Below are 15,019 nucleotides of genomic sequence, written 5' to 3'. Positions count from 1 at the left end.
TCCTAGACATGCGCTAAAAAAAATAATATTTTGCGAAACGAGTTTGACCAGGCGTTAATCCTGAGCCGGTGGTAATGCTAAGCATGTGCTAATTATTTTGCGAAACGAGTTTGACCCGGCAGTAATTCTAGGCAGGCGCATACTATATACCCGGCAGCAATTCAAGGAAATACGGTATAATAATTAATTTTGGCCAAAGGGGGCGCATTTCAATTTCTCTCACACACACTTGTTATTTTATATGTTGACCAGAGGGGGAGCACTTTTAAAAGCGCCCCAAATCAATGTGAAAAATCCCTCCTTTTTGGGACCACCCTCATTTTGATAGATGTCACCAGCAGGGGTGCAAATGAGACATTTGCTCCAAATTTGTCCACCGGTACTTTTCCTTGTTGGTGTCTCAAGAAGGGCAAAAATACAAGAACACACACACACACACACACACACACACACACACACACACACACACACACACACACACACACACACACACACACACACACACACACACACACACACACACACGTGTGTGTCTTAGGATCATTACAGCTTCATTATCAATTTAAGAGTGTTTTGTTTCCAAAAAGCAGGACTGAAAAGGTCGGTGTAAAAACCAGCAGAAATAAAAAGTTCACCTGCGAGATCTTAGGGACGCACTAAAAATGACACACGGCACCAACCTCCGGCACGCCTAATTAAGACAAAACGCCTTCGAAGGCGCGCGTGACACCACCGCTAAAAATAGCGGGCCGACAAGTCCGGGGCCGGGGGGAGGAGCTCCCGGGGCGGCGGGGACCCACCGTGGTGTAGTAGATGATGACGTCGCTGCTGGTCATGTTGCCGTGGAGGACGTGTTCTTTCAGGTGCTGGATCAGCGTGCCCTGCAGAGGTAAAATAGGTTAAGAAGAAATAAGGTCAGGACGATGGTTGTACGCTATAACGGTACTGGTATAGCAGGGGTTACCAACCTTTTTGAAACCAAGAGCTACTTCTTGGGTACTGATTAGTGCGAAGGGCTACCAGTTTGATACACATTTCAATAAATTGCCAGAAATAGCCAATTTGCTCAATTTACCTCCATCCATCTATCCATTTTCTACCGCTTATTCCCTTTCGGGGTCGCTGGCGCCTATCTCAGCTACAATCGGGCGGAAGGCGGGGTACACCCTGGACAAGTCGCCACCTCATCGCAGGGCCAACACAGATAGACAGACAACATTTACACAATAGGGCCAATTTAGTGTCGCCAATCAACCTATCCCCAGGTGCATGTCTTTGGAAATAAATAAATATATATTTAAAAAAATGAGTATTTCTGTCTGTCATTCCGTTGTACATTTTTTTTCCTTTTACGGAACACTTAACACTTAATTAACACTTAATTGAACAGTTTAAAAGAGGAGAAAACACACAAAAAATTTAAATTTAATTTTGAAACATAATTTATCTTCAATTTCGACTCTTTAAAATTCAAAATTCAACCGAAAAAAATTAAGAGAAAAACTAGCTAATTCGAATCTTTTTGAAAAAATTTAAAAAAGAATTTATGGAACATCATTAGTATTTTTTCCTGATTAAGATTAATTTTAGAATTTTGATGACATGTTACAATATATAACAAATTGGACAAAGCCATATTTCTAACAAAGACAAATCATTATTTCTTCTATATTTTCCAGAACAAGAATTTTAAATGAAATTCAAAAGACTTTGAAATAAGATTTAAATGTGATTCTACAGATTTTCTAGATTTGCCAGAATATTTTTATTTTTATTTTAATCATAATAAGTTTGAAGAAATATTTCACAAACATTCTTCGTCGAGAAAACCGAAGCTAAAATTAAGAATTTTAATAAAATGTATTTATTATTCTTTACAATAAAATAAAAAAATACTTGAACATTGATTTAAATTGTCAGGATAGAAGAGAAAGGAATTTAAAAGGTAAAAAGGTATATGTGTTTAAAAATCCTAAAATCATTTTAAAGGTTGTATTTTTTCTCTGAAATTGTCTTTCTGAAAGTTATAAGACGCAAAATAAAAAAATAAATGAATTTATTTAAACAAGTGATGACCAAGTCTTTAAAATATTTTCTTGGATTTTCAAATTCTATTTGAGTTTTGTCTCTCTTTGAATTAAAAATGTCAAGCAATGGGAGACCAGCTTGCTAGTAAATAAATATAATTTAAAAAATAGAGGCAGTTCACTGGTAAGTGCTGCTATTTGAGCTATTTTTAGAACAGGCCAGTGGGACTCATCTGGTCCTTACGGGCGACCTGGTGCCCGCGGGCACTGCTTTGGTGACCCCTGTGGTATAGTATCAAAATGATTAAAAAAAACGGCACTATACTCTGTTTGAAAAGCACCGGTCGATATTGCCGGCTTTACGAGCAGAGGAGCAAGTTCGGCAGCGTACTCACACAGAGCACTTACAAGCAGACACAGTGTGTAGACAGAAAAGGGAGAATGGGCGCATTTTGGCGTAAAAAGTAAAGATAAAGGTGAAGTTATAACACTGAAACACCCTCAGGAAGAGCTGCTTAAATTTAAGACATGGCTAGCTCGCTAGCGGCTAACGTCCATCTGCAGTGTTTTAGCTACTTTTAAATCACCAATCCTCGCCTCCATGGCGACCAATAAAGTAGGTTTCTAACAAGTAACATTATCACTGGAGGACGAGGAATAGCTAAACATGCTTCTCTACACACCGTAGCTCACCGGCGTCACAATGTAAACAAAAGCCATGGGTGGATCTACAACTGATATCCACTGCAATGATACCAAGTACAAGAGCATATCTAATCGATACTACTATGACCAAACTGATATTTTTAATCGTCACAAAGCCTTCAAAAAACAATCCGAATTCAGCAATTCAAAAACTTATAAATGCATTCTCCTTGTATTGGGACCATGACTTATGTTTTGTTTGATCGGCCATTTTACTGCCATTTGGAAACAATTAAGGTATGTAAATAAACATTTGCAAAATATATTCTGTATAAATAATTCATTTCAAAACTGATATATCTGTGGCTTATAGTCCGATACGGCTACTATATGGAACATATTTTCTTTCTTCTAAATTTTGGTGGGTTTATATGCCATCGTTAGCGTATCATTCATATAGTTTATGACATTGGTATTAATATATTTTGTGGAATTATTATTAATATAATTTGTGTGATTAATATTATCATGTGTGGTATTATTACTAATATAATTTGTGTGGTTATTATTATCATTTGTGGTATTATTAATATTATTATCATGAATATACTTTTATATACTTTGTGGTATTGAGTTCATTTGTGGTACGGTTAATATTTTAATTTGTGGTATTGTTATTATTATTATTGTTTGTGGTATTACTATCATGATCATCTGTGGTATTCTTATTATCCTTATAGGAATTATTAATAATATTATTTGTGGTGTTATTATTGATATTATTTGTGGTATTATTATTAATATACTTTCCGGTGTTATTAATATAATTTGTAATGTTATCAATATAATTAGTGGCATTATTATTAATTTAATTTATGGAGTTATTATTAATATAATTAGTGGTGTCATTTTAAATATAATTTCTGGTGGTATTATTGATATAATTTGCAATGTTATTAATATAAGTAGTGGTGTAAGTATTAATATGATTTGTGGAGTTGTTATTAATATATTTTGTCATGTTATTATTGATATAATTTGTAGTATTATTAATATAATTAGTGGTGTTATTATTATTATGATTGTTTGAGTTATTATCAATATAATTTGTGGAGTTTGTATTAATGTAATGAATGGTGTTATTAATATAATTTGTGGAGTTATTGTTAATATAATGTGTAGTGTTATTAATATAATTTGTAGCGTTATTCATATAATTAGTGGTGTTGTTATTAATATAATTAGATGTGTTATCATTAAAATACGTTCTGGTGTTATTATTAATATAATTTGTAGGGTTATTAATATAATCAATGGAGTTATTATTAATATACCTTGTGGAGTTATTAGTAATATAATTAGTGGTGTTATTATTAATATAATTAGTGGTATTATTGATATAATTTGCAGTGTTCTTAATATAATTTATGGAATTATTAATATAATTAGTGGTTATTATTAATATGATTTGTGGAGTTATTATTAATATAATTTGTGGCGTTATTGATATAATTTGTAGTGTTATTAATATAATTAGAGGAGTTATTATTAATATAATTTGTGGAGTTATTATTAATATAAATAGTGGTGTTATTATTAATATAATTTGTGGTATTATTGATATACTTTGTAGTGTTATTAATATAATTTGTGGGGTTATTATTAATATAATTAGTGGTGTTATTATTAATATGATTTGTGGAGTTATTATTAATATAAATTGTGGCATTATTATTTATATAATTTGTCTTGTTATTAATATAATTAGTGGTGTTATCATTGATATAATTTTTGGAGTTGTTAATAATATAATTTGTGGAGTTTGTATACATTTAATTGGTGGTGTTATTAATATAGATTGTGGAGTTATTATTAATAAAATGTGTAGTGTTATTAATGTAATTAATGGAGTTATTATTAATATACCTTGTGGAGTTATTAGTGATACAATTAGTGGTGGTATTATTAATATAATTTGTGGCATTATTGATATAATTTGTAGTGTTCTTAATATAATTCATGGAGTTATTAATATAATTAGTGGTTATTATTATGATTTGTGGAGTTATTATTAATATAATTTGTGGCGTTATTATTGATATAATTTGTAGTGTTATTAATATAATTAGTGGAGTTATTATTAATATAATTTGTGGAGTTATTATTAATATAAATAGTGGTGTTATTATTAATATAATTTTTGGTATTATTGATATACTTTGTAGTGTTATTAATATAATTTGTGGGGTTATTATTAATATAATTAGTGGTGTTATTATTAATATGATTTTTGGAGTTATTATTAATATCAATTGTGGCATTATTATTGATATAATTTGTCGTGTTATTAATATAATTAGTGGTGTTATCATTGATATAATTTTTGGAGTTGTTATTACTATAATTTGTGGAGTTTGTATACATTTAATTAGTGGTGTTATTAATATAATTTGTGGAGTTATTATTAATAAAATGTGTAGCGTTATTATTAATATAATTTGTAGGGTTATTAATATAATTAGTCAAGTTGTTATTAATATAATTTGTGGAGTTATTATTAATATAATTAAAGGTGTTATTATTAATATGATTTGTGGAGTTATTATTAATATAATTTGTGGCGTTCTTGATATAATTTGTAGTGTTATTAATATAATTAATCGAGTTATAATTAATAAACCCTGTGGAGTTATTAATATAATTTGTGGTGTTATTATCAATATTATTTGTGGTATTATTGATATAATTTGTAGTGTTATTAATCAAATTTGTTGAGTTATTGTTAATATAATTAGTGGTGTTATTATTAATATGATTTGTGGAGTTATTATTAGTATAATTTGTGGCGTTATTATTGATATAATTTGTAGTGTTATTAATATAAATAGTGGTGTTATCATTAATATAATTTTTGGAGTTATTTTTAATATCATTTGTGGAGTTTGTATACATTTAATTAGTGGTGTTATTAATATAATTTGTGGAGTTATTAATAAAATGTGTAGTGTTATTATTAATATAATTGGTATGGTTATTAATATATTTAGTGGTGTTGTTATTAATATAATTAGTGGTGTTATTATTTATATAATTTGTGGCGTTGTTAATATACTTTGTGGTTATTATTGGTATTATCATTATATAATTGTTATTATTGTTTATTGGTAGCACCTGGACACTTTTAATGACGGCGCACAAAGACAGGCCCAGTATGAATGCATCAAATATGAAATAGAATCGTTTAATCCCATGTTTAATCTCATCTAGTTTCTGACACTTATTTTGTGGAGAGGTGCAACAAAAGTAGCAACTAAGTGCATCATGAGGAACTGAAAAGGGCGACAAAGAAGGAAATATATGTCTTCAAGGTGTGTGTTGACGTCACTCCTGCATTACACTCAAACTTTTTACTTCCATCACTTTTTTTCTCAGCCCAATGAAACTATCGCTGTCTGTTGATGGAACTCTGCTCCCACCTTGTGGCGGATCATAGAACAACAGTCACTCAACGTCATTCTAGCTATGACTACATTCTCATTAAACACACACGTATACATATACATATACATATACATATACATATATATATATATATATATATATATATATATATATATATATATATATATATATATATATATATATATATACACATATATATATATATACATATATATATATACATATACATATATATATATATACATATATATATATACATATACATATATATATATATATACATATACATATATATATATATACATATATATATATACATATACATATATATATATATATATATATATATATATATATATATATATATATATATATATATATATATACACATATATATATATATACATATATATATATATACATATATATATATATATATATATATATATATATATATATATATATATATATATATATATACACACACACACATATATATATAATTAAAGGTAGGAATTGTGGTGAGAGAGTGACTGCAAAAGGTTTTCTCACCCCGGCCGAGTGGACCATGCATTTGGGGGCCCCTGTGGTCCCAGAGGAGTACATGATGAAGAGAGGGTGGCTGAAAGGAAGCTGTTCAAACTCCAGCTGGGGGGGTTGGTCGCCATCCCCTCGCCCGGACGCCAGGAAGTCGTCGAGGAACACGCTGTTTGGGAGAAGAACGTCAGAAGAACCCAGGAGAGGCGTGGCTTCCTCCCACCTGTTGGGCATCTTGGAGAGGTCGACCTGGGCTTTGGGGCGAGCGTAGGGGATGACCACCACCTTCTGCAGGTCGGGAAGACCTAGGAGGACGGCGACTATGACAAAGGCAGAAGGAAAAGTGCCCTGAAGGCCACGTGCTGACCTTTGACCACGCTGCTGAGCTTCTCCATGTGCTCGTGAGTTTTGCCGTTGTAGACCACGGCCGCCACGGAGAAGATGAGCTTGGGCTGGATCTGAGAGAACCTGTCAAGAACGCCCTGTCGGAGGAAGGAAATAATGAAACAACACTGCACCAAATGTGCAGACTAGAGGTGGCCAAAGTGCTTTTTTTTTAACGGACCCAAAATACTATTTGGGAAAAAAAAATACATAAAAAAAAGTGGAATAGAAAAGAAAACAGGTGAAAAGTTGCAACGGGACTCTAATAACAAAAGTTTGTTTTTCTCTAAAACTGCCATTGCTCAAAAGATAATGATGAATTAAAATAAATGTTGTAATGAATTAATAACATATTTGAGACTCCAAATACTTCATATCAAATATTACATGTTTGTATTATTTTTGTTGGAGAGGTTTTCTTTCATATTTTGTGTTTTTGCCATTAAAAATCAAGGTTTTCTTTTACAAAAATGGCAATAAACATAAAAAAAATTGTTTTTAATTAATTATATTGACAGTGAGACCTGAAGTTGATCTGGAGATTTAAGTGTTGAAAGTAAAAAAATAATAATAATATATGAGAGATTTTTAACACTTTTATGAGTGGGGTCCTTTATGATCCCTGAGAATTTTTATGGGATTTCTTTTTTAAATGCCATTGCTCAAAAGACAATAATGACTCAAAATCAATGTTGTTATGAATCATTGACGTATTTAAGGCCTCAAATACTTTACATTCAAATATTCCATGTTTGTATAATTTTTGGGGGATGGGTGATATTGCATATTTTGTGTTTTTGCCATTAAAAAAAATCAAGGTTTTCTTTCACAAAAATGGCATTATACCTGAAAAAAAATAAATAAATAAAAATATCTTAAAAGATAGACCTGAAGTTGAACTAGAGATTTAAGTGTTGTAAGTAAAAAATATATATATATTATATGACATATTTTTAACACTTTTATGAGTGGGGTCCTTTATGATCCCTGAGAATTTTTATGGGATTTTTTTTAACTGCCATTGCTCAAAAGATAATAATGAATCAAAGTCAATGTTGTTATGAATTATTGACATATTTAAGGATCCAAATACTTTATATTAAAATATTCCATGTTTGTATTATTTTTTTGGAGGGGTGATATTGCATATTTTGGGTTTTTGCCATTAAACATCAAGGTTTTCTTTCACCAAAATGGAATTAAACATAAAGAAAATACACCAAAAAAATACCATAAAAGATAGACCTGAAGTTGATCTACAGATTTAAGTGTTGTAAGTAAAAAAAATATATTACATGACATATTTTTAACACTTTTATGAGTGGGGTCCTTTATGATTCCTGAGAATTTTTATGGGATTTTTTAACTGCCATTGCTCAAAAGATAATAATGAATCAAAATCAATGTTGTTATGTATGTTTGAAATATTTAAGGCTCCAAAAACTTTACATTAAAATATTCCAGGTTTGCATTATTTTTTGGGGAGGGGTGATATTGCATATTTTGCGTTTTTGCCATTAAAAAATATCAAGGTTTTCTTTCACAAAAATGGCATTAAACTTAAGAAAAATACAAAAAAATATCTTAAAAGATAGACCTGAAGTTGATCTAGAGATGTAAGTGTTGTGAGTAAAAAGATAAAAATAATATATGAGAGATTTTTAACACTTTTATGAGTGGGGTCCTTTATGATTCCTGAGAATCTTTATAGGATTTTTTTTTAAATGCCATTGCTCAAAAGATAATGATGAATCCAAATCAATGTGGTTATGAATGATTGAGGTATTTAAGGCCTCAAATACTTTACATTCAAATATTCTATGTTTGTATAATTTTTTTGGGAGGGGTGCTATTGCCTATTTTGTGGTTTTGCCATTAAATAAAACACGGTTTTCTTTCACAAAAATGGCATTAAAATAAAAATTAAAAAATACAAAAAAAAAAACATTTGAAGATAGATCTGAAGTTGATCTAGAGATTTAAGTTTTGTAAGTTTAAAAAAATATATAATATATGACATATTTTTAACACTTTTATGAGGGGGGTCCTTTATGATCCCTGAGAATTTTTATGGGATTTTTTTTTAACTGCCATTGCTCAAAAGATAATAATGAATCAAAATCAATGTTATGAACTATTGACATATTTAAGGCTCTAAATACTTTACATTAAAATATTCCTTGTTTGTATTATTTTTTTGGAGGGGTGATATTGCATATTTTGTGGTTTTGCCATTAAAAATCAAGGTTTTCTTTCACAAAAATAGCATTAAACAAAAATTTTAAAAAATATATAATTATCTTGACAGATAGACCTGAAGTTGATCTATACATTGAAGTGTTGGAAGTAAAAAAAAAAATTAATATATGACGGATTTTTAACACTTTTATGAGTGGGGTCCTTTTCGATCTCTGAGAATGTTTATGGGATTCAGTTTTTAACTGTCACTGCTCAAAAAATATTAATGAATCAAAATCAATGTTGAACTATTGACATATTTAAGGCTCCAATTGCTCCCAAATGTTGAATATTTTGTGTTTTTGTCATTAAAAATTAAGGTTGTCTTTAACAAAAAAGGGCATTCATTATTTAAAATAAAACATTTCATTTTTATGCCAGAGTTGAAAGTAAAAAATATATAAATATTACATAGTAAAAGCTTGGACACCCCTGCAGCAAAAGAGAAGCATAAAGACCATAATGACCATGAATTGAAAATGTAAGTTTTAACTCCTCATGGTGAAAAAACAAGGCCGTTATACCTTTACTGGCCACACGAGGCGTTAGTGGACCAGTAACAAGCACATTGATCCCAGAGTCATTCTATTTTGGTGTTTTGCAGGCAAATTAATTCTTTTTTTTTTTTTTTGCTTACGTTGACGCCAAAGTCGACGGACGTGGAGCTCCAGATGGCGCCGATGCTGGCGGCCGCCAACATGGCCTCCACTGCATGGACGCCATTGGGCAGGTAGCCTACAGAGGGACACACATTATATGGTTTTTGAAGGGTCAGAGGTACGCCAATGAGCGATGTTAGAGCAAAATACTTCATCATCCATTTAGTGTTTGTTATCTTCAAAAACCTTTGTGGTCACGCCAGCACACATTGGACACATGCGGTAGCAGCAGCCTAAGCAGAGAGCCCCGGCTTTCCCTCTCCCCAGTCACTTCGCCCAGCTCCTCCCGGGGGATCCCAGGCCCCCCAACGTGTCCTGGGTCTTCCCTGTGGCCTCCTGCCGGTTGGACGCGCCCTAATCACCCCCCCCCCGGGAGGCGTCCGGTGGAACCTCAATTGGCTCCTGGCTCTGAGCTCCTCTAGAATGACAGAGTTTCTCACCATCTTGTAACACAGGTGTCAAATCCATACTTTTATACATTTGCGGAGACTATTAAGTTCTTGCTCTCTAAGCTCGGCGCACTCTCCCTAGTCACGATACCGGCGCGGTCCAATCAGCTGTGCTCATAAGCTGGTAGCAGGAAGTGGCCAGTAGACAGGACGCAGGGGAGGCAGGTTGTTTTTCTGCTTGAGAACCGACTACCAGCGCCTGATTTTTTTTTGTCATTGAGCTGTGTATGACTGTAGAAGCGGAGTTGGCTTCTCTTTATGATGGCCAGCTAAGGAAAAAAATCTTCTAGTCCAAGGATCGTTCTTGGGAGATTCCAGCCAGGAACCACACCACGTGTTCTGTCTGGGCTGGTCAGGAGACTCTCCAGCCATCTTCTACACACTTTCACCCTTAACCGCAGCACATGGACTGTAGTGCTACACTGTCTCCAAAACCCTTCTCCAAGAACTTTACTATCCAAGCTGAGGTTTAAACAACATCCAGAGACACTGAATCCTTGAATTGAAATTGTATACATGTTTATCGTAACTGTTTTCCTTTAAATTGCTCTCACGTTGAATGGCCATTCAACTCATTGTTGTATATATCTGCTGTCCATCACTAACTCTTTAATACACTGTGCCAACCAAACTGCAATTCAGTCTCTGCCTTCTCTCTTTTATACATTGATAAGTAGCACGTATAGGTTACATTATCTCTGAGGGAGAAACCCGCCACCCGACAGGGGAAACCTATTTCGGCCGCATGTACCCGAGATCTAGTCCTTTCGGTCACGACCCAAAGCTCATGACCGTAGGGACGCCTTCTTCACCCCGACAGACCGATGCAGGGTCCGCATTGCTGCAGACGCTGCAAAGATCCGCCTGTTGATCTCACGATGCACTCTTCCCTCACTCGTGAACTCTTGAACTTTTCCACGTGATGCCCGAAACACCTCATCTGGTTCCTCTCGATATGGAAGAGCAGCGACGTTAATCGGAGCTCCTCCCGAATAACAGAGTTTCTCACCCTATCTCTAAGGGAGAGCCCTGCAACCTGACGGAGAAAACTAATTCAAGCCGCATGTAACTGTGAGCTTGTCCTTTTGGTCACGACCCAAAGCTCATGACCGCAGGGACGCCTTGTTCACCCCGACGGACCAATGCAGGGTCCGCATTACTGCAGACGCTGCAAAAATCCGCATGTCGATCTCACGATCCACTCTTCCATCACTCATGAACACTAGAACTTTTCCACCTGTGGAGGCGTACGGGGTGGGGCATTCTGATCAGATGCCCGAACCACCTCATCTGGCTCCTCTCGATGTGGAAGAGCAGCAGCTTTACTCGGAGCTCCACCCGAATGGCAGTACTTCTAACCTTATCTCTGAGGGTGAGCACCGCCACCCAATGGAGGAAACTCATTTTTGCCGCTTGTATCTGTGATCTTGTCCTTTTGGTCACAACCCAAGGCTCGTTAACGTAGGGACGTAGATTCCGGTTGAGCGCTTTCTCACCCTGTCTCTAAGTGAGAGCCATGCCACCTGACGGAGAAAACTCATTACGGCCGCTTGGACCCGTGATCTTGTCCTTTCCGTCACAACCCAAAGCTCATTACCATAGGTGAGGATGGGATATAGATCGATCTGTAAACTGAGAGCCCAGCCTTCCGGCTCAGCTCCTTTTTCACCCTGACGTACCAATGCAGGGTCCACATTACTGCAGATGCTGCAAAGATCCGCCTGTCGATCTCACAATGAACTCTTCACTCACTCGGGAACACATAAAATTGTCCACCTGGGGAGCATTCTGACAAGATGACCGAATCATCTCATCTGGCTCCTCTCAATGTCGAACAGCACCGGCCTTACTCGGAGCTCCACCCGAATGGCAGTACTTCTAACCTTATCTCTGAGGGAGAGCACCGCCACCCAACGGAGGAACTCATTTTCGCCGCTTGTATCTGTGATCTTGTCCTTTCGGTCACAGCCCAAGGCTCATTACCGTAGGGACGTAGATTCCGGTTGAGCGCCTTCTTTACCCCGACGGACCAATGCAGGGTCCACATCACTGCAGACGCTGCAAAGATCCGCCTTTCGATCTCACAATCTACTCTTCCCTCACTTGTGAACACTTGAACTTCTCCATCCAGGGAGGAGTCCGGGGGAGCATTCTGACCAGATACCCGAACCATCTCATCTGGTTCCTCTCGATGTGGAAGAGCAGCGACCTTACTCGGAGCTCCTCCTGAATGACAGAGTTTCTCACCCTATCTCTAAGGGAGAGCCCTGCCACCTGACGGAGAAAACTCATTCTGACCGCATGTACCCGTGATCTTGTCCTTCCGGTCACAACCCAAACTCATGACCGTAGGGACGCCTTCTTCACCCCGACAGACCGATGCAGGGTCCGCATTACTGCAGACGCTGCAAAGATCCGCCTGTTGATCTCACAATCTACTCTTCCCTCACTCGGGAACACTTGAATGCGTCTGGGGAAGCATTCTGACAAGAAGACTGAACCACCTCATCTTGCTTCTCTCAATGTGGAGGAGCAGCGACCTTAATTGGAGATCCTCCCAAATGACAGAGCTTCTCACCCAATCTCTAAGGGAGAGCCCTGCCAGCCGACAACAGGAACTTATTCCGGCCACTTTTACCCGTGATCTTGTCCTTTCAGTCACAACCCAAAGCTCATGACTGTAGGTGCGTGTAGGAACGTAGATTGACCGGTAAATTGAGAGCTTTGCCTTCTGGCTCTGCTCCTTTTTCACTAGGATCCGCATTAGTGCCAACGCTGCACTGATGTCGATTTCACTATCCACTCTTTCGTCACTCAGGAACGAGACCCATTTTGGTAATAACTCCCCCACTTGGTGCAAGACCTTCTCCTCAACCTGGAGATGGCACTCCGCCCTTTTGCGGGCGTGAACAAAGGACTCGGACTTGGAGGTGCTGATTCTCATGCCAGTCGCTTCACACTAGGCTGCGAACAAATCTAGTAAGAACTGAACAAATCTAGTAAGAACTGAACATCCTGGTTTCATCAGGACTACATTTGAGACCTAATCCTACAGCCACTTCACAGGATGCTTTCAACGTCCTGACCACGCAGGGAAATTCTGTCCATGAAAGTTGTGAACAGAATCGGTGACAAAGGGCAGCCCTGGCGGGAGTCCAACCCTCACTGTGAACAAGTTGGACTTCCCGATCACACGGGGAACGAACCGATCCCAATCAGGCGGTCTGATACCGAATACTCTCTGAGCACACCCCTCAGGGCTTCACGAGGGACATGGTGTAATTAATGCCTTCTCCAAGTCCTGCAAAGCACAGTTAGACCAAACGTCCAAGCAGCCTCAGGGACCCTTCCAGAGGGTATCGATCTGGTCCACAGTTCTCAGACCACACTGTTCCTCATGAATCCAAGGTTGGTGAGTGAGGAAGGAGCTTTGTCGCTTCGTGACAAGACAACAAATTCCACTTTGATTTGTTGGTGCACGATGATGCAAGAGTGTGTACTTGTACTCCTCTGATATATTCATCATTTATAGACATTTTTCATAGCTTAGGTACTTCTAACCCCAGATATACCTGTGTAGTTAGAGTCCTGTGTGTGTGTGTGTGTGTGTGTGTGTGTGTGTGTGTGTGTGTGTGTGTGTGTGTGTGTGTGTGCGTGCGTGCGTGCCATAAAGCAGAGTTGACCTCATCAGCTGAGTGCTGGAGGGTGATCAATAATAGCCAACATGAACGCCAGGAAGGACAAGAATGTTCCTCACACACAAGCTGACTGACATCCTTTGACGTTCTACATTTCTGCCTTCGCATTTTGTATGTTTACATTTCTGTGTTTAATTTGAACATTTACTTATTATCCACATTTATATGTTTACATTTTGAGGTTTAATTTTAATCATTTGCATTGCGACGTTTACATTTTTAAATTAATATTTCTACATTTACTTTTCTACCTTTATATGTTTACTTATCTACATTAACATTTTTGCAATAACATTTCTACTTTTAGTTGGGTATATTTCAATATCCACATTTCCATTTCAACATTTTGCATTTCGACATTTTACATTTCGACGTTTGCTCCTGCAAATTAACATTTTTACATTTACTTTTGTATGTTTACAATTCTTAATTTACATGAGTTGATTAACGTGGACCCCGACTTAAACAAGTTGAAAAACTTATTCGGGTGTTACCATTTAGTGGTCAATTGTACGGAATATGTACTGTACTGTGCAATCTACTAATAAAAGTTTCAATCAATCAATCAATCAATCAATGTTTACTTTTTTACGTTTACTTTTCTACACTAACATTTCTGCATTAAAATTTCCACATTTACTTTTCCACGTTTAAATTTTCGAACATTTAGTTTTCCTTTACCTTTACACTTCTACGTTTACATGTCGATCTTTACATGTCGGCATTTACATTTGAACATTTATATTTCTACCTTAACATTTCTACATTTACATGTTGACCTATATACTTCTACCTTACATTTCAACATTTCCATTTTTACCTTTACATTTCGACGTTTACATGTCGACTTTTACATGTCGGCATTTTAATTTTAACATTTATATTTCTACCTTTTCATGTCGACCTTTACATTTTGGCAT

At 35.8% G+C, this 15,019-nt stretch overlaps 1 protein-coding gene across 1 annotated transcript in view; it reads right to left on the bottom strand.

The window, feature by feature from the left end:
• aacs (acetoacetyl-CoA synthetase) overlaps window positions 1-15,019 on the bottom strand; it is a 78,177-nt gene that overhangs the window by 45,107 nt on the left and 18,051 nt on the right. Inside the window, exons 5-9 of the mRNA XM_061904852.1 lie at window positions 9,931-10,028; window positions 7,039-7,153; window positions 6,895-6,976; window positions 6,687-6,840; window positions 801-881 (exon numbers count right to left, since the gene is read on the bottom strand). Coding sequence (XP_061760836.1) covers window positions 801-881; window positions 6,687-6,840; window positions 6,895-6,976; window positions 7,039-7,153; window positions 9,931-10,028 — 530 coding nt within the window. The remainder of the gene's footprint in view (window positions 1-800; window positions 882-6,686; window positions 6,841-6,894; window positions 6,977-7,038; window positions 7,154-9,930; window positions 10,029-15,019) is intronic.

Source organism: Nerophis ophidion, linkage group LG01 (genome assembly GCF_033978795.1).
Source record: "Nerophis ophidion isolate RoL-2023_Sa linkage group LG01, RoL_Noph_v1.0, whole genome shotgun sequence".
Lineage (NCBI taxonomy): Eukaryota > Metazoa > Chordata > Actinopteri > Syngnathiformes > Syngnathidae > Nerophis > Nerophis ophidion.
The sequence above is the reverse complement of the archived record's forward strand: the minus strand, read 5'-3'. Positions and strand labels throughout refer to the sequence as shown.